Source organism: Podarcis pityusensis (assembly GCF_964106645.2).
Source record: "Podarcis pityusensis genome assembly, chromosome: 5".
NCBI classification, from domain to species: domain Eukaryota; kingdom Metazoa; phylum Chordata; class Lepidosauria; order Squamata; family Lacertidae; genus Podarcis; species Podarcis pityusensis.
Window position 1 is genome coordinate 69,863,231 of NC_138032.1, and position 20,245 is coordinate 69,883,475.

Sequence of the window (20,245 nt, forward strand, 5' to 3'; positions counted from 1 at the left end):
TATTCAGCCCTTTTTATTCAGAAGCAAAAGCAGAGGACCAGCAGTTGTTGCAGAAAGGTGATCCGATAGCAAACAGTAAAGCACAATCTTTTCTCCCCCAATGCCCTGCAGCAGAAGCTGGAAAAGAACAAAGGGGAACATTTCAAAGAATGGGCTAGCAGGGTGAGCCAAACTTGAGCTATCCCATGTAAAGGGGCTGATATGAAAGAAGCTGTGAAATGATCAAAAATGTTGGCGAGAGTTCCTTCCTTGACTCTCGCGTTTGAACTACCACCTTAGCAACTCAATATGGCACAAAACAGCATTCGTTGAGATTGGAAATGTGGAGGATTTGCAACCTGGTTGTCTGTGATGTACTGTTTTGGTCCATCCAAAACTTCTGTCAGAATAAGAATGTAAGTGGAAAAAAGGGACCAGGAACTTGCACACTTTAAACTTTGGCCTAGGTATAAGATGTGCGTGGGAAAAGAGGAACAGCAAGTACAAGGTGACAACATATGGATGCTGCTTTTTATTGTTCCGTTGTCTCTGCAAGCAGGATCCTGCACATTTCAGAGTTGGCTCTGTGAAAGGAAAGCTCACGCCCAGGGATGGTGGTCCATCTCCCTTTGCGGACAGTGGTGCTGTGATTTGCAGAGGATTCTGAGACCGAGAAGATTTCTCTGTGAGGAAATAAAACCACAACCAACAAACAGTGAAATCAATCTGACCTAGCATTTAGTATCTGTAGGATGGCTTCTGGGATTTCAATGAGTGCATGTACAGACATACAAAAGAACCCCACATTTCTCTAGGACAAGTCATCCATGCAACTACGGTAACTTTAGATATGTCCCTATGGCCTGAAAATACCACCTTTCCACAATATTACCTAAACCAACTGGTACTGAAGAAAACATATTCAGGTAAACTATTTTCACGTTATACGCTCCCGGAAGACTTGCTTTGGGAGACATTCATTGTATGTAAAAATAGCTGGTTCTTAACATCTTTACGAAATAGTTTTTGGAGGGATTCTTAAAAATGTACTTTTCCCACCTCAGATGGTGAATGCAGCCTCAATAAGCCTTTAGACAGGACACACACACACACACACACACACACACAGCCTTCCCAGTTTCCCTTCCTCCTCTGCAAATATACTAGGAAAAGTAGAATCTTTGAAAACTCTCAAGAACTCCCAGTAATTTACAACATATGGGACCTGCAACAAAATGTGCTCTTGTTCAGGATCCTAGCCAACCAGCTTAAGGGGTCATAGACACTTCCACTTCCCCTGTGCCTAGAAAGCACATGTTCAAGAGGTGCATGCCCTCTCCCAGGATATTCCATTCCATTTCCCCCTCCCCTTGCATTCTATCCTCCCAGTTAATATTCCATTCCTACTGAGCATTGCTCATTCCTTACCGAACAGTTTATGCCCCCCCCCAAGTTTCTGCGCTAAATATTTGTTGTATTTCTGCAAACTTTGGGAGTTCCTCCATGCCTGCTGATTTTACTCTCTTGTGCATGAGTGATGATGTTTTGGCTACTCCAGGATAGGGCTAGGAGTGTCTATTTTGGTTCTTTTCAGGTTCTCATTTTCCCAGATTCAAATCTACATATTTCTACAATTTTGCAAAAACTCCTCCTGAAAATTCATCAGTGCTTTTTTAAAAAAAAAATATACCCACATTTGTCTGAAATTTTGCCTTTCACACTCAAATTGGCAAGGCACTTGTAAATGTTATTTTCCCTAAAAATTTTTTACACAGATTTGTACATATTACTTGGCTGAAGAAGTGCCTTGCAAAAATCACTGAAGTTTTTTTCTTTTTGTATGGGATGCTGTGTTTCAGGTTCTGTATTGTTTAAAAAGCGTGAATTAGGAAAGCTCTCCTCTCAATGTGGATGGCATCGCATTTACCTTCTCTGCCCAAAGATCCGCAATTGGAGAATGAGCTTGCCATTAGTGTATATAGGATTGGAACCTATCTGCACTTTGCCTTTTGTAGGAGCATGTCAGGCAAAGAGGCTGAAGGTTTGGCCCTTGGGGAAGTTCTACAAATGAGTTCTACAATATCAAAACCTGAGAGCATATGACCTCCATGGAAGAGGCGGAAGACGTGACATAGTTCTGATTTCTCCCTAGTGCCAATTCCAAACCTGTTTGTCCCAAAGTTTGTCTCATGTCCCCGAACTAGACGGATATGCCAAGACCATTCTCTTCTACACAAGCAAAGGCTCTGTCTCACAAGCTTGGATGAAGCCTGGGAACATTGCCAAGTGCATCTGTGCTGGATGTCATACACAGCACCCGAAACCTGCTCTGGGTCTATTTATGTCAAGAGGCAGCCATGAAAGATTTATCGACGAGAGCACAAGAGAGCAGTGATGTTATGTCTGGTGGGAAATCAATCTTGGCACAAGATGCGGTAGTTATGGTCCTAAGGAAGGGATTTATCGCCATAACACTGTAAAAGATAAGCCTGCATTCTTTGTATTTGGGCAGCACCTCTTAAAGCTCCTTAGTCTGGCATTGCCCAAGGCTTCCATTAACCTCCCGGCAACCTTCCTAGATGGTGGATTTATTTTAAGAGAACCAGCTTCAGCTCAAACGGTGGGTACGGAACTCATTATCGCTTGTTGCTGAAGACAAGGGCGATAAATATTTGGCTCTCTAAAAGGAGAGGCTATCCCAGCTTCCCTCGGCCTGTTGCTTCTGCATTTTTACAAAGCCCAAGTGGCAGCTAAGCTCATGGCATAGTTGAACCAAAGCGCTGCAGTAGCCAGGGACAGAGGCATACCTAGGGGTTGGTGAAACTAGTCCCCGCCACAGGCACTCTCATGAACTGGCAGGGCGATGGGAAGGAGGAAGAGAACCCTGGCAAGGTGTGTAGCCGGGACTGGGGCACACCAGGGCAAGCAGCAGATGGGGAAGGAAGTACTTGCAGGGTGATGGAGGATAGCATGGGGATGGGGGTCCATGCACAGGAACGAGAGTAGCAGGACTCAACACGGCAGGCTCTGAGGTGTAGCGAGCAGCAGGAGGGACACTCCCAGACGCTGAGGCAGGCAAGGGCCCACAGCCCAGCTCCCTAGGTGGCCAGGTGGGGCTTGCTAGTTCTGGGAGGAGGGTTGTGATTCCTCAGCTGGAGTAGGCTTGGAACAGGTGAGGGTCACCTGCCTCGTCAAGCTCAGATATTGCAATCAGCAGGCAAACTACAAAAGAGAAGCAGAGCTGAGGTGTTGTGTCTGCTCAACTGCTCATGTTGGTTGGGCCCTGGCTTGGAGGCTCCTGGTCCTCCAGGGTTGACTCTGGATTGTATTCTGACTGCTGGACTTCAGACTTGGCTTACTTGGACTGTGTTTCCTGACCTTTGGACTCTGTTTGTGTGGATTGGCCCCCGGACTTTGACCTTGGGACTTGACATAACTGACTTGCTGCCAGGTAGGCCAGGGGTTCAGGACAGATGCCTATCAGACTATGGAGGATATGATATATATGCGTGTGGTGACACAATACCGCATTCACAGCGAGATGCAATGTGGGAGGAGCTTCCTGTCCTTCTTGCACCACAGTAAAGTGATTTGGGGGGCAGATTTACTGGGGGTGCAAGGGACCCTAGGTATGCCTTTGGCCAGGGATTTGGTAGAGACTCCAGTATTAACCAGCAGCAATGTTGACCAACAGAATCTAGGCAATATCCATCAACAGCAATGATGGCCAACAGACATGGAGGACTACTGTGCCCAACTCATACTTTATAATTCAGGGATGGGAAACCACAGGCTGAGGGCTAGATGCAGCCCCCCCCCGACTTCTCTGGATTCTCTCCAGCAACACTTCCCCTTGAGTGTTTTTGCCTGGTTGGAATGTCTCCTTGAACCCTGACAATGCCTCTTATGTGTGTAGAAAGCTGCCTTAATCAACATTAACTGCTCTGGCCCCACGCACGACTGGCCATGTGGCTCTCAAGGGTAATCCAAAGGGAATGCAGCCTTTGGACTGAAAAATGTCCCTTGCTCCAAACTGTGGTTGGTATGTTATATGTTTGGAAGCTCAGACTATGAGGTGGACTCTGAAAAATGGTTAGCACAAAAAGTGTGATATGCTGAGTTGAACTTTTCTCTGTATTTGACCTGTTATGGTGGTTGTTATCCATGCAAGCGATTCCTTAATGTTGAGGTCGTTGAGTTTTGCATTCTTGGACAGGGCTCTGGTTGTGTGGATATATGGGAGTCAAGAACACCACCTGCTCCAGTGCCCCTTATGGAGAAGCCATTGTGACTTGGGAGAAAGTTAGGTGTTGTAAAATTGGAGAACATTTGACATTATCCTTGGTTTGGATTCCATAGCTATGGAAGGTGCTTGAGATCTACAGCTCACCTGTAAGCAACTTCTTCTTCTGTAAGCTGCAGACACATGAGCACGGGCATGGTAGAAACACTTCCAGCTGTATTGAAGTTTGTGGCCATTTCGACTTCTGTTTGGGTTTTGACTGTGGCTTGAAAAAATGGCGCATCCAGTTCTGCTTGAAAATCAATGGTCAGTGCGCCCCTGTAATTGGAGAGGGAAAATGAGCACTGTTTTTCAAGGAAGTTGGCTAACTATTGTTGGCAATGGAAAGCTGGTTTTAACCTTGATTTGCACCAAGTCCTGCCGTCTCTGATCAGTTATTTCAGGTGTACCCCCCACAATGAAACAGTTGATGTCTGCTACTTCTTAGCAAGAGTCATCATCTGAAGTGCTATGACTCTTGAATAGCATTGATGCAACTGCTTGGCCCCAGAAAACAAAGGACACACATATCTGGCTGCTTTGGCTTGAAGACCAGAGGTGCCATTTTGGACATGGAAGTAAACTGGGATGTGTCTGAAACAGTGCATGTTTAGCATGGTTGATATAAGGGGCAATGCAGACTCCGAATTGTACCTTTGTCCCAGCATAGAAAGCATGTCCAGCAATTTGCATGCGGGGATGGAGATTGAAATGCAGAGAGCAATGCTGGACAATCAAATAGTCATTTTATGGGCTTTATTGAGTTGGGATAACACTACGAATTTTCCAGTGTTTGACAGAGTATTGGGTAAGGGTCTATCATACTTAAGAGATGAATCCACTTCTTACTCACACGTACCTGGTTTCGACGCCTGATTTGAACTCCTGCTCCCACAAATTCACATTGATGTCAGCTGAAACATCTAACCCAAGTCCTCCTCGGAGAGTGATCACAGTTTGCAAACCAGACTGAAGTGGGATTGCCTATGCAGCACAGTAACATTCACTTACTGGATTGTTCAAGCGCTTATCATGGGCTTATCAATGGGGCTTACTATTGAGTAAGGTACATCTTGTCTGTACAGGTGTCCCCCCCCCCCCCCAGCTAGTCTGCAGGGGACAATTGGTGCTCATTGCTTCAAAACAGTAATAACTGCAATCACATTCCTAGCCCATCTTTCTCTAAATCAGGGATTTAAATGTAGTGCTCTCCAGCAGGGGTTGGGCTGCTGCTTCCATCAGCCCCAACCAACATGGCAAATGGTCAAAGACTGGACTGAATAAGAGCCCTTGATCAAGGAGCCCCGCTAAATAGCCCTACACAAAGAAGTCCTGCTTCCTGTAGCTCACCAAGCTAGCCTCCAAAGGTGGTGGCACCAGGAGCAATGGGATGTTCTTATGGGTGCAGCTCTTCACCTCTTCCCATAAGCAGTACTCTTGATGCACATGGGTGACTGGAAAGCTAATGCAGATGTACAATGTTGTCAGTTGAAGGGTGGATGTCCTTAGGCTAATATATCAAACTTCAGGCACTGGGAACGTTTGGTGTTCTACCTGAAGGCACCAACTGTCATGGGAGGACCTGTTCTTGGTGCTTTGGTTCCAACATGGCTTAAACAAATGCAGCGTGGTGTGTGTGGGTGTGAGTGGGGGGGGGCTGGTCCCACCATGACAATTCCTTCTATGCCATCAGTGTACATGGGTATGCAGGGGCTGGTACCTGTAGATGGTCCATCAGCAATACGTTCCCTTTGACCACATTTGTGGGTTCTCCTGAGCTCGTGAAGAACTTTGACATCAGATCTGTGTATCCTTCAAAGAAAGTGATTGGCCGTAACTGGACATCAAGCAGAGCAGCAGACATGCCGGCCATTAATTCGTCTTCTCCGTCGGCTGCGCTGCCTCCCAGGATGCCCTCATATCCTTTTGCTTCTATGGCCACCTAGGATACATGAGATGGGAAAGTCTGTGTGATGTTCAGGACTACTCCTTTTTCTGCAGCACTAGACCACCACTTCAGAACATACTCCTCTTTCTATGTTGTTGTTGTAGTTGTTATTATTAACGCTGCTACTACTATTATTTTGATTTATTACTTATTGTATGCCCTGAAACCTTAGGGTGAAGAATATCACACTTGAAAAAGGACGGGCCCTGAAAATGCACGTCTCAGGTGTCAAAGGCTAGAGTAAAGGCCAGGAGCATCTTCAGCATCCCCCAAAGTCTGTATGATTAAGTTGCCAGTTGTGCCTCCATGGAGAGGCAGTTCCACAATTTAGGGGCTGTCACAAAGAATACCCTCTCCTGGACCACCACCCACCTAAACCTCTAAGGGTGGTGGAACCACCAAGAGGGTCCCCTCCCCCCGCTTATCTTAGGGAAAGAGTTGGTCTTTCAGATATTTAAAGATGTGTACTCCCCACCCTGCCCTAGTTCCCAACAAGAGAGCTCCCTTTTCCTAAATAAAGGGAGGAAAAGAGTAATGATGTTTCTATACACCACACAGCAAGGCCTCAGCCCCTCATCCTAAAGCAGGTCTCCTACTATGACATTGAGCCAATTATCACTCAGCAGCTATCTTCAGGATTTGGGCTGGTGTGAGGAAAATACCAAGCCACATTGGCGAAAGATGGGACTTCACAGTGCCACATGGTGTCGCAGTGTCATAACGCATATAAAACGTTTTTTCTTTACTAATGTAGCCAAGTCCACAATGGCGCAATAGGAAGCACCATACCTGAGCTGCTTGGAGCTGGTAGCCATGGCTTAGGATATTGAAACTGGTGGTGCTCTTCCTCAGAATGCCAATGTCTGAGAACAGGAGATCCAGGCCAATGGTAGAGAGAGTGTCATTGGTTGCTGAAAGGGAGATCCGAGAAAGAGACACATAGCTTCACATCACGGTCAAGGGATATTGCATGAAGAGAGCAAACAGCTTTCCAAAGGTTTTAATAAAAGCGTGGCAACATGGGAAGTAACTGCCTGAACATGTGGTCTGGCCCCTCCTTCAGTGGCGCCCCAGAATATGCAAGAAAATATGGCTGCCTAGTGCATGAGGGGAAAAAGTTACCTGTCACTGGTCCTGAGAAGGAGATGGAGCTGCCAGCTTCAGAGGAGAGGAAGTAGTAATTATTTATCTGCGGATCATTAAGAACCTCTTTAGCAACCTTCCTGTGGGGAAAACAAAACAAAACCAGGAAGGTGTGTGTGATATGGACTATATCTGCAAAGGAGAGTAAACTTGTGTTTGGGGAACCTGGCTGCCATTTTGGAAGAGGTTAAATTCATTTGTGAAATATATGGTAAATCCAGAGAAGGAGGAGTGCATTCCTTAGAATAATATAGAAAATCTGTGACCATGGACACCCACAACGTGGGGGTGGGGGTGGGCAGAGAGGTTAATTTCTCACTAAAAAAAAAAGAACAGTGCTAGTACATTTTGCCTTGTAGTTCAGGTGCTACAAATGCTAGAAATGACTGCATCCTGTCAGCACAAGGATTTCCGCTTGTGCAATGGGACTTCCTCTCGTGCATGCGCCCACACTCTCCCAACTTGCTCCAGATTGTTAGGGGAACCCCTAAAATATATTTATGAGGTACACTGGGGAAGAAGAGGGGGAGAAGCAGAAATCCTTTCACTGACAGAAACATTCACTTAGTGCTACACTGAGTCCTACCCTTACACTTTCCTAAAAATGAAAGCTGAGAATCTGGGGATTATGATTCATTGGGATGGTGCTGCCTCCCCTTGCCCCACACCCTGTGAATGCCTATGTCTGCCATGTTCCTAAAAGCCAGTTTGAAAGTGGGGTTGTTCTGATCTCTCCCCAAGCCCAAACTGAATATTATCATATAAGGATATTTTTACCTGGTTGGATGATGACCAGAGTGTACGATGCTTTGGATTTTTGACAGCAGAAATCTTGACATTTCTGGTTCAAGTTCTCTGATGGCCAACAGGATATTGGTGAAGTCCTCTGGCAAGGGATCATTGTTCAACAGGATTTCTGCAGCAGCCAGCCTTGAAATTTTTGGATAGCGTCTGTGCACTTCATGGAATATGCGTTTCATTGCCATTTTAACCTGGCAACGCAGAAATTGAACACAGTCTGTTTGTTTTTAGCATGACATTCACCAACTAGGTTTGTACAGAGGTCATTCATGAAACCAAATACCTTCCCAAGCTACAATTTTATCCCTGACATGCTAGTTTTCTATGTGTAGGGGTCTCCCCCATGCTCTTAGTCATGTAATTCCTTAATTGCATTGTGAAGTGGTACAGTCACAAGAGGATTATTCCATATGCACTTTTTTTTTTTGAAAGGGTGATATGTTTATATCAATTGTGGTCACCTTCACACCCATACATTGAGAGCATTCTTATACCACTTTAACAGTCATGGCTTCACCCATAGAATCATGGGAATTGTAGGCCTGTAAGGGGTCCCCTCACAGGTGGCGCTGTGGGTTAAACCACAGAGCCTAGGGCTTGCCAATCAGAAGGTTGGTGGTTTGAATCCCTGTGATGGGGTGAGCTCCCGTTGCTCAGTCCCAGCTCTTGCCAACCTAGCAGTTTGAAAGCCTGTCATAAGTGCAAGTAGATAAATAGGTACCACTCTGGCGGGAAGGTAAACGGCGTTTCCGTGTGCTGCTCTGGTTCGCCAGAAGCGGCTTAGTCATGCTGGCCACATGACCTGGAAGCTGTACGCTGGCTCCCTCGGACAATAAAGCGAGATGAGCACCGCAACCCCAGAGTTGTCCGCGACTGGACCTAACGGTCAGGGGTCCCTTTACCTTTACCTTTAAGGGGTCTCCTAGCCATAACAAACTACAGTTCCCAGGATTCTTTGGGGGAAGCCATGACTGCTAAAGTATTATAAGAGTGCTCGCAATGTATGGTATGGAAGTGACCCTTGACTCTCACTAAATAAGGGGAGTCTGTCTCAAAGTCCAGCCTCAGAATATCTCCAGGTCCCACCAGTAGGGGGAGATGGAGAAGAAGGAGGAATATGACCTTCCAAGCAGAAGTGGAGGAACTTCCAAAAACCACAGAGGATTGGTGAAATTATTTTCTGTTGGATATCAGGCAGTGGACAAATTATAAACCCAGCCCTTCTTGGCACAAGAGGACCTAGAATGTTTCACTGATGAAAGCTTACATAGAAAAAAAAGAAGATATATTTTTGGGAAATGCTCTTTAAGTAACGGAGACTGTGCCATACCGTGCTTGAGATGTGCTGTGCAGAATACCTCTGTAGTGCATTCAGGGCTGTGGCTGAGACCGTGGCAGAGCCCTCTTCTGCATAATGCAGGAAGATGGGGATGGATTCTGGGAGCAGAGCACTTTTCAGGGACAACAGATAAATCACCCTCTCAGAGTCCTTCTTGGTGTTCTTGAGCCTTTGCACGATGGAGTCTACTTCAAGTCTTACTTCCTGTTTGTTTGACATGGGAGACACAAGAAAAAGGGAGGTGGGCACTAAATCGACAACATCCGCAACCTGAGCTTTCCTCGGTGTGGGTGGGTGGGAGTAGAACACGGCACTGGACGGGCGTCAACTCACTTGAAGACCACACAGTTTCATTTGGCACAGCTTGCCAATCAGGCTGCCGATTACAATATTCCCCGTTTCCCAGGTGGCTGCTTCTAGTTTCTTTCCATTCAGCTTATCCTGGAAGAGGAATGAAGACCGGTCATAGCATAGAGTTGCCTGAGAAATTTGATTTGATTTATTTGTTTTTGCAAATTCCAGTCGGGAATGACCTGATCCACACCTCTTGGGAGTGCTGGGAGGATCAGAACACAGCCTTCCTTGGCACTGTACAAGCCTTTTGAGCTGCCGCTTTAAGAAAAAATGTATCGGAAGATGGCTTGAGATGCATATTTTGTGAGAAAACGTGTTCAAAAATACCTATGCGAACACGGACTTCCATGCAGGTTTTTCACACGTGCGTGAGAAACGTTGGTTGGCAAGGCCAGAAGCAAAAGTAGGTAGAGCAACGAATATGATTGTTTTCTTTTGTGCACCAGTTTCTACACACTCACACATCTCTCTGTATCCTCCATCCAGACAAGCAAGAGTCCTTATCTAGGTTCAAGGATACCTTTCAGCTAGGCATAATCACTTAAGGAGGGTACAAAGCAGGATGCGTGAGGGGGTGTGGCTTAGGGAGAGGGGGTGTGGTCTGGGGAAAGTCCTATGGGCTAGATAGAGAGTCTTGTATTCAGCTCCTGGAACAGAGATGCCCCCACCCCTAGCTTGAGTGTTAACCTGCAAATATGAAGAAGCCACCACTGATGAATCACTGCCAATATTTGCTACCAATGGATATCGACTCAAACATCACTTGTTTCAATGGAGCCAGCTTAAACATTCACCTGAGAGTTGTCATGAGCTGAGCACTCAAGTACAGTGCACAGGTGTGTGAACAAGCCCAAGAAAATCACTAGTGAATTCTAGGTTTCCAGAATGTCACATTCATGCATTTCACATTTTCAAATTCCTTCCTTCCTCAGGGCAGCAAAAAAAGGGAGCAGTCTGCCCCCTTTAATTTCACAAAAGCCCTGTGAGGTAGGTAGGTCAAACTACGTCCAGATCTAAATCTCTGTCCATCCTACGTCACAGGGACATCCATTCATAAATAAAAGGGGTGAAGTAAAGCGCAAGAAAAGGCCCAGAGAAATAAGCCACAGTGCCTTCTACTTACTACCACCAGACGCAAGAGCTCCTTTGAAGGGCGAGGGGAGAAGGCTGCAGCGTAGAAAAACTTCTCCAGCAAGGCGGCGTTCTTTTTGCTCCCGAAACTGAGAAATTCGGACAGGGCCATCAAGGAAGCTGTAGAATGGGCAGCCACTGCAGCTTCAACGTAGAAGGACCTAAAAGGTGGGAAGGGGTGGATAGAAAGGATCAGGTGTGCTGGAAGAAAAGGAAGAGACCTGCAGAGAACCCAGGATTAACAGGACAGGTGCAAATTATAGATACGGTATATAAATTAGATGGGCATCTGACATCAGGTGACCCAAAATTTAATATCAGCGCCACACACTGTGTGACAGCAAGGGATGGGCAAATCTATCAATTTTTGTTTTACTCAGTTTCTCATCCTTCCATTCTTCAGTTCTCCATATTTTCTCCATATTCTCCATTCTCCATATTTTCACATCAGTTTGTTGTTATTGTTGTTGGTTTGTTTGTGAATTTTCTGGGCTTTTTAATTGAAAAAACAATCACTTTCATTCAAATGTCTCCTAACATAAATGTTCTTGCATGCAGTTTTGCCCAACAATTTATTTTTCTGCAAAGCCATTTTCTCTAATATAATGCAATTGTATATTACTTTCGTTACTATATTCACTTTTATGCACACTTTACCCTAATAAAATGCATTTTTTTGTATCCATTGCTTGGATAGAGAAATGTACCACAAAATTCCTCCTGCAAACTGATCAGAACAAATGCTCAACGAATAGCAGGTGTCCTTGAATCTCCCCACAAACTGTGTGCAAACAAATCAGGAAAGGTGCTTAGCAAACAGGTCATCTGATTTTAATTGTTGCAGACCACCCTGACTCATCCCTTTAGAAGGTTCTGAGTAAAAAATTCATTTTTAAAATAAATACACAAATAATTTCCACAAATAATTACTCTTGAGAAAGAGTAATTCTTCATTTGCACTGCCATCTCTTTCCTTACGCCATCTCTTCTGGTGCTTTCTTCAACAACAGCAGGATGTCTTTCTTCTTGGCATCACGCAACATCTGGACAACTTTGCAAAAATGCCAAGTGGTTGATGCCTCAGAGAGGTCCAGTCTGCGTTTCTTTTTAGCCAGTGTTTTCAAGTAGGTTTTGAGCTAAAAGGGAGAGAGGAGGAGAGAGAGAGAGAGAAAGAAAGAAATTAAAACACACAAACATCCTCCTTCATAACAATATATATCAGCAGTGTATGCTGATATAGATTCCAAAAACGGAAATTTGCAGAACTCCTTCCTGACAAACAGTCTCCACAAGCTATGTGCTATTTTCACACCTTGTGAACCAAGAAACCAAGGGATGAGGTCTCAAAGCTCTAAATAATTCCTGATCGGGCCTCCTCTACACTGAAGTTTAAACAGAAAATGGGTAAATCCAGACAAAAGCAATAGTTTTCTGTTCCACTCACAGATGGGTACTGGGTGTTGGTCCTTTTGACAGGGTCGCTCACTATGTTAATGGGTTGCGGTTTCCTCAGCACAGCCGCCAGGGCTTCCTGAGGACTTTCCCCAGGTAATTCTTTTGATCCAGGCACTTGAGTCACAAGTTCAAGGTGTTGCCTGGGGAGTGAAAAGACACTTGTTGATAAGGGCCTCCATCTTTAAATATCACAAACATAACTTACTGTGTGGCATGGACTCACATTTGAAATTATGACAGCGGGGACCCCTTCTGAACCAAAGTAAGGCACTTTTAAGTTTAGTTAGGTGCAAAGTATTGGTAAAAATGCAACACTCAAGTGTCCACAGTATCCTTGCAAGAGGAGAAAACCAGAACAACTTGGGCACGTCCTCATTAACACTCATTGGCCACACTCCCATGACCTCCTAGCAGCTCCACCAGACACACAGTGGTCTACTGTGGTTGAATGAAACAGATATGAATTCAGGTGAACTCCTTGGTGTTTTTTGCAGGTTGTGCAAATGGGAGAGACAGTGCTGTTAGGGTGCTGGACCAGGGCCTGAAAGAGTAGGGTTGAAGTCCCACTCAGCCTTGAATAACATTGGGCGGTCTTGGGACAATCAGTCTCCCAGCCTCACCTCCCTCACAAGTTTGTGAGGATAAAACAGGGAGGGGGAACTGTGTATGCTCACCTTAAGATCCTTGAAGGAAACATGGGATATAAACGGTGAGGAGGCCATTAATACTACGTTGTTGCCACTTGTTTGGGGCTTATAGGTTTCTCCTCATACTCTGGCCTCAACTCCAAGGAAATCAAGATTCCACAGGACTCCATTTTCTAATTCTGACCAAAGAAGGCACCATTTGCCACCCCCAGTGTGCCAGGCCAACTGAATGTAGCAGCGCAGAACCAACCTGGAGGTGATATCGACTCCAACGGAAGACTTCAGGTTTAGAGAGATTGTATGACTTTCTTCGGACAATGCGGACTTGAGGAGCTGTCCTTCCATGGAATAAAGACTTTTACTTACAGGTTGCCACAGGACTCCAAACATCTGTAAAAAGAAGATGAATATTTCCTCACTAGACCCTGGCTCCACCTCTTCAGGTAACTAGATAACTAAAATCAACCATTTGCTATTAAATATTATAAAGTGTCATTAGCCTCCAATGGTTTTCCTCCAAAGAGAAGTCAGACCCCAGTAAGTGGTTGCCTATGGGAAAATAATGTTGCTGCCTCAGTGCAAATAATAATAATAATAATAATAATACCCCGCCCATCTGGATGAGTTGCTCCAGCCACTCTGGGTGGCTTCCAACACATATAAAAACCTGATAAAATGTCAAACATGTGGGAGGGAGAGAGAGAACTTAATGTGCACTCTATGTATGGCATTCATCAAATATTGCACAGTGAATCAGCCTAAGAAAAGTAGTTCTACATGGACTTTGAAATCAAAACCCACTAATTTTCAGGCGCAGGATAGACTGGTATTTTGAAAGTGGTTAGAGAAAGCTGGAAAATGGATAGAGATGCAATTATCAAACTTGCCTTGTTAACAGAGCTGAATCCAAACTTTGTTCTTTTGCAGCCATGTAGGTCTTTTGTCTTCAGAACAGAATCCTTGGAGACTGTGTAGGTCACTGGGCAGCTCCCAGAAATGTCATCCTAAACAACATAGATGGGAAAATTAGGAGTAGAATAGTGGATGCTAAATTAGTCCTGTGTTTGGTTCAAATGTCTTTTTTACTATTCCAGTGATGGAGTTGGCTGGAACAGATGTTTTCTGACTATGCTGCAGACTCCATCCAGACAATGCAATAAATGGGATTCTGGTGGGTTGACTCATCTGTAACAATGGTGGGGGATCTGTGGCCCTCCAGCTCCCATCCACCATTGCAAAAGGGCAAGGAGAATGTTTTCCAAATTCCATGATTCTTACACAAGATGCACAAACGCTCTTTATCGATGCTGAAAGCACTTAGTGTTTGATTTTTTGCAAACGTAAAAAGTGGAGTGGCTACATGAGCAGAACTGGCCGATTATGAAGTTGAGGCACAATGAAATAAACCCTCATGGCGCTTCCTTAATCATTGGCCTTATTTTGTGGCGGGTGAGAGCACTTTTTAGAAGACGTAAAAGGTGCTAGGTACTACACTATATAAGAGTAAAAGGATATTTGCTGCTGCAGTGGCAAGAAAGAAAGAAAGAAAGAAAGAAAGAAAGAAAGAAAGAAAGAGCCTTGTTTTACCTCAGTCACTGTCCCAGGGTGGGTCTGAAACTGGAGAAGGCTGACCAGGCCTCTCTTCAGCTCCAAAGTTAAGGGGCTTCCAGCTTGGTCTTCATAGATGCCTTCAACCTGCAAAGTGAAAGCAAGGCCATGGTGAGAGGGAATCTGAGGAAAAAAGTGACCAAGGATAGCAGAAAGAGGTGCATGAACTAAATGGTCATCATTTCTCTTCCTCGTGGGCTATCAGTAGTTTGATAATGAGTAACAGCAGCATGAGGTAGGAAAATCTGCTGCTGCTGCTTCTTTTGGCACCCATAAGAATGGTAGGAAAATCTGGTTCCATGAAACTTGCCCCAAACTCAAAGCAATGACGGGAACCTTTGGAGTATCCCAGACAACGTTTCAGACAACAGAAGGATGAATTGTGACTCTCAGAGGTGAACAGGCCATCCCAGGTTCAACACCACGGATAGAAATTACGCACCTCCTCAAAACAGAATGCTTTTCCAGCAAACTCAATCCACACACTTCAGCTGCTAATTATCAAGCATTTAAGTCAGAGCTGTGTGGAGACGACCTCTTGAAATTTGTGAGTACGGTAGGTGGGCTAAGTACTCCACCAAATTTCTCCAGGGTGAGGAGAAATTCTCCAGTGGTTTCTCAAGAGGGAGGTTTTCTACCTGCAGTGGCAGTAGAACAACTTATTTTTTCCTATCTACCCCCCCCCCCAACCCCGGTGTTTCCCACTTCAAGTTTCAGCAGTGGCAACTTAGTCACCATTTTGAACTCCCTGAACCTAGTATCATTCCAAGGGATTGTGAAGAAAGGTTAGTGACCTAACTTCATGCCCAAAAGAAAATAGTGAAAAGTGTTTGAAGAAAATTCTCCAGAGTACCATTCTTTTTCTGTGTTGTGGATGTGAATGAGTGTGTGTGTGTGTGTGTGAGAGAGAGAGAGAGAGAGAGAGAGAGAGAGAGAGAGAGTCTCAAATGCTTTTAGAAAAATGCAGTCTGACCATTTTTGGCTCAGCTCTAGTTCCATTAAATGCAGGTGTGAACCTTCCCATAGTGTGGTTGGTTTAATGTGAACCTGTGTCATTTGAAAAAGACATCATGGCCTTGTGCATCTCATGGTTTCATGTGTTTCGTTGGCTTCAAACCTTATAATCTGGTTTCTCTCTCCTTCCCATCAGCGTGGTGGTTGTCGAGCCAAGGATACATGGCTATAAAGCCAATACAGTACATTTATAATGGGCTGGGTGATAAGGCCAATTATTCAATATCTGCAAAAGCAGATCTAGCCAGCTGCATGTCTTCCAGAAAGTGTTGTTCACGCTGCTGAACATTCTAGTTGTATGTAAAGTAAGGGTGAAGCTGAGATGTTCTATTAACTTAATTTACGGCACTAAAAGAGCACCATCCTTTACAAGCCTCTAGTCAATATCAATGTGTTGTAGTCACCATTAGCCCTATCCTATACTTTTAATTTTCTTTTTGTGGGAAAGAAAAATAGGTTTACATTTCATGTTATATTTTATTCCCCTTTTACAAAATAAGCTTGCATCACCTCTGCACCTGGCATTGGCAGAGGGTTTAAATTATGTTTGAGGTGCCTTCCAATTCCATGAGTCTCAACAAGCAACACTACGCATAAAATCGTTACATTATGCATAGGTATGGGACACTGTACCCCGGAACACAGAAATTCGGTAAGATTCAGAAAAGGTAGACAAATAGATTAAAAGTTATTTGAGAACTGGAACATTTTAAAATGTACACCGGAATATGAAAGCATAGGCTTCTGTTGTATCCTTACGCAATATTAGTTCTATCCTATATTTATTGTGAAATATATCTGGCTGAAGCAGGCTGGGTAGTACAGTCACTCCCATCTCCTCCTTGGCTTGCACAATTGCATTATTAGTGGTATTAATACCTGGCATACTACCTGATACTACTTGGGCACTGCCACTAGTCCATAGAAAGCTGTGCTTGTGGTTTCTGAAGGGAGCTTCCTCTTAGGCAAACGTAGACAATTGTCCGCCACTAATTGCTTTCTAATGACAATGAAAAGTATAAACATCCTTGTTGGCGATGCTGGCTACCTTGCATGAAGCTGAAATTGGAGAGAAAAGTGAGCAAGCCTTTACCTCAAAAGGTCTGCCTCATATTAACATACCTTCCCATTTTTCCAATGCAGGAAAACGGGCTGCTCCAGTTCTGTAGTGTTCAGTGAAACTTGGGCAGGTTGATTGTTGTTATCCGTCTGACTCTTACTTTGTTCCGGATCATGATGGAGTTGTAGGCCATGCATCTAAGTTCCCAAAATGAGCAGAAGAAAATTAAGACTTTTGCCCACCTCCCCAGTCCTTCAGAGTTACACCTTTGGGCCAGGTGGTCTGAAGGGGACAAGATGGCACCCCTTCTCATTCTCTCTCTTGCTTTCCTATCCCACAAGTTATTTGTAAATGCACCACACAGTGATGTCCCTCTCTTCTCCCAGCTGAAAGTAGTGGGGCTAAGTGTCTATAAACAGAACAGGTCTCCAAGAGAAGTATCCATTGGTTATTCTATGTACTCAGGGCTAGCCTGAGGAAAAAGACCTGCATTTCTCTACTCCCCTTTTAATAACAATGCTAATTATTTGTCCAATCCCTTTCTAAAGCCATCTAAGTTAGTGGAAATGAGCTCCCCTTCTGGCAAAGAATCCCATAGTTCAACTATGTGCTTGCAGTGTATAAAATAATATGCAACGTTCTTTTGCTCGACGTCTGTGCAGATAGTGTTGGCAGGGAACGGGGAGGGTTGTTAGCTGAGGATGATCATTTCCAGATCAACCTGAGTTATTGGTCAGACTAGGTGAACATTCTAAGTGAGCAATGTCAGTTCTAGTGCTGAATAGAAGCCCAGCAGTAGCAGGAGAAACATACAATCTGAACATGCTTAATGAAATCTCCGGCTTTGGTTAGTGTTTCCCCTCTCAATCGTTTAAAACCCATTGTAGGATGAAGACGTCACCAACTTGGACTTGGAGAAGGTGCTCCCCGGCATTGCTGGGATTTCTCCACACGAGATGCACATCAACCAGAGCTTCAGCCTGCAGCTTGCTTCCTTGCAAAGATTGCCTTGACAGATATCTTAGCTGGCCACCCAGTGAGTAGCGGTACTGGTATAGGATTCCTGACTTGAAAGATGGTGCCTCCAGGTTCTCTATAAAAGAGTCCTACACTGAAGTCACTTGAACACTTTTAAATAAGATGCTGAGTCTCAGCTGGTCCATGTGAGAAGGAAGGGATGAATTTGTTGGAGGTGCTGGACGCCAAGAATACTGACCAGTTGAGTTTCCCCACCAACCTCACAACCCCCCTTTGCTAAGGCAATGTGGCTTGGTCCTATGTCACCCCAAGGATGGAATATCAAGCTCTTATCATGTGCACTGTAATTCCTTCTCATGCCATGAACAGCTGGACAGAGGTAGGAGAAAGTCACGCTGGATGGCAGAAAATGGAACAGCTAGATCAGTATAGTTCTGTGTAATTATCTGTCATAGGCTTTGATTAGTATCATAATATTCTGGAGGGGCAGTGCAATTATTATGCTCACTCCTATAGAGTGTGGGGAGCCTGTGGCCCTCTGTTTTTATGGACTCCAACTCCTATCAGCCCCAGCCAGCATGGCCAGTGGTTAAAGATAATGGCAATTGTAGTCAAGCAGGCTCTAGAGGGTCACAGGTTCCCCACCCCTATTTTAAATAGAAGAGGTAACAATCATTGCTGAGATATTACCATGTCTGCAGGAAGATGCTCTTAGACACTATTACAGATATTAATGGACATTTGTTATTCCTGATCCACACCGGGTAAGTAAGTTCCAATGATTTGAATAGGATGAGACTTCCATAAAATATATTTAGAATTTCAGCCATAGAGCTTAATGGGGGGTGGGGGGAAATCAGCCCAGTCCAGTTAGAGTTGATCATTTTCAATCCCCCTGTTGCCAATAGCTTTAAAAATGTATTTAATTTTGGTTGAGGTGTACCACATCTGAATCGTCTTAATATGGATTCTCTCCAATTTAAGCCACCGTAAATTGTAGGGTTTAAAGATCCTTCTTGTCAAACGCTAGGATGGTCCAATATGTTGTGTTATTAAAATGATTGTTGTTTTATATAACACACCATTTGAATGCTCATAGCAACCAAGTAGTTACATTTCATAACCCATTTTGATTTGGCATCCTTAATTCTGCAAAAAGTCCATAGCAGATCCCAGGATGGGGTTGGGGCATAGCTGTCAACGTTTCCCTTTTTTTAAGGGAAATTCCCTTATTCTGAATAGGATTCCTCACAATAAAAGGGAAAGGTTGACAGCTATGGGTTGGGGGGGGGAGCATGATCAGCTTTCCACTGACCGTTTGGTAGCTATGAAAGCTAAGTCACGTTTAAATACTTTCCGTGCCACTTAATTTTATATTTCCCACGAACATGTGGAAAACAACAGGTGCTCAGGGAAATTTGCAGGCAAGGCTCTGGGATCCGGGAGCCTGAATCTGAGTCACAAAGAGCTGCCCCTCAGGATCCACTGGTTGATAGTTGCCATGCCAATAAATTGTACATGGGACTGAGAAGGGGATCCTTTTCACAGCTTCCCTCCTTTGAGCTTGAGAATCCCAACGAGCAAATAAGTTAACCAGGACTCACCTCAGTGAGATATTTTTCAGATTTCATGCCCTCCCCCTGAGCTTTCCAGTGCCTTGTCTCTCTTACCTTTTGCTGCAGAGGGAAAGAAAAAGAGAAGCAGCCAGCAGTATCTTGAAGCTGCCGGCGAGTTCATGGTGCAGATTGTGTGCGCAAATCAAAATGCATGGATGGGCAGCGAATCCAAAAAGGGGGTGGGGAAAGACCCCTCGAGCCGAGATTCACAATATATTGCAGCCAGCCCTGACTTGCTTCCTATCCCCAAATTACACATCACCGGGAAGGCAAATGATTAATCAGCAGCAGCAAAAGGTACAGATACTCAGGGCCTGGAATGTGATGGATCAACATTTACCAAAGCTCTGAGGATGAATGCTGCAATGGACTTTTGAAGCGGAGCCTTTGGAATCTGCATTCCTGTTTTGCAGTCCTTCTATTCCCTACCCATCAGCCCCCATCTGTAAGAAAGTTCTGCAAAGGGGCCCCCTTCACCTTCCTCCTCCAGAGGGAAACTGGAGGAAGCAGGCATAGCACTAAGAAGCAGACCTCTCTCTCTCCTCTTTACCAACTTCAAGGGGCTCAGTGTTCCAGCCTCTAAGATCAAGTTACTTCAAGGGCAGGCTGGGAGGGAGGAAGAAGCTTGGCTTTGTGAATGCGCTTCTGGGGGAACGAGCACACACATGCATATGCATGCGCAAACACAGCCAGACGAGATCCGTTCTAGCTTGTATGAAGGCTTTCCTCACGCTGAATTGAATTGTTTGGGAGGAAATTATTCATAGTGAATGAAAGGCAGACCCGATACTGCCTTTGCTTGGATGAAATTTGGCATCACTGATAGGGATCACATGGCGGCACAGAAAGTTTAGGTGTTTCCCTGACACTGGAGGAACAGTCCCTTTGCA

General features: G+C 44.7%; 1 protein-coding gene across 1 annotated transcript; it reads right to left on the reverse strand.

Annotated features, from left to right (window-relative positions):
• Positions 1-498: 498 nt before the first annotated feature.
• On the reverse strand, positions 499-19,876 carry LOC308476804 (microsomal triglyceride transfer protein-like). The gene is made up of 18 exons (XM_081004670.1): positions 19,410-19,876; positions 17,667-17,854; positions 16,824-16,958; positions 14,667-14,774; positions 13,967-14,083; positions 13,330-13,469; positions 12,422-12,572; positions 11,956-12,113; positions 10,970-11,138; positions 9,826-9,933; positions 9,484-9,696; positions 8,130-8,344; positions 7,332-7,432; positions 6,999-7,120; positions 5,982-6,203; positions 5,121-5,245; positions 4,370-4,540; positions 499-662 (listed from the first exon to the last, which is right to left on the reverse strand). Exons 1-18 carry the CDS (start codon positions 19,474-19,476, stop codon positions 512-514), a joined length of 2,661 nt encoding a protein of 886 aa, XP_080860796.1. The 5' UTR covers positions 19,477-19,876; the 3' UTR covers positions 499-511.
• Positions 19,877-20,245: the final 369 nt, after the last annotated feature.

Excerpts from the sequence above, each read along its gene's own strand:
- LOC308476804 (XM_081004670.1), bottom strand. The coding sequence starts at position 19,476 with ATGAACTCGCCGGCAGCTTCAAGATACTGCTGGCTGCTTCTCTTTTTC. Across the intron at positions 9,697-9,825 it reads TGAAACTGTGTGGTCTTCAA|GAAGTAAGACTTGAAGTAGA; the intron begins GTGAGTTGACGC and ends TCAAACAAACAG. Across the intron at positions 7,433-8,129 it reads TCTGGTCATCATCCAACCAG|GAAGGTTGCTAAAGAGGTTC; the intron begins GTAAAAATATCC and ends TTTTCCCCACAG.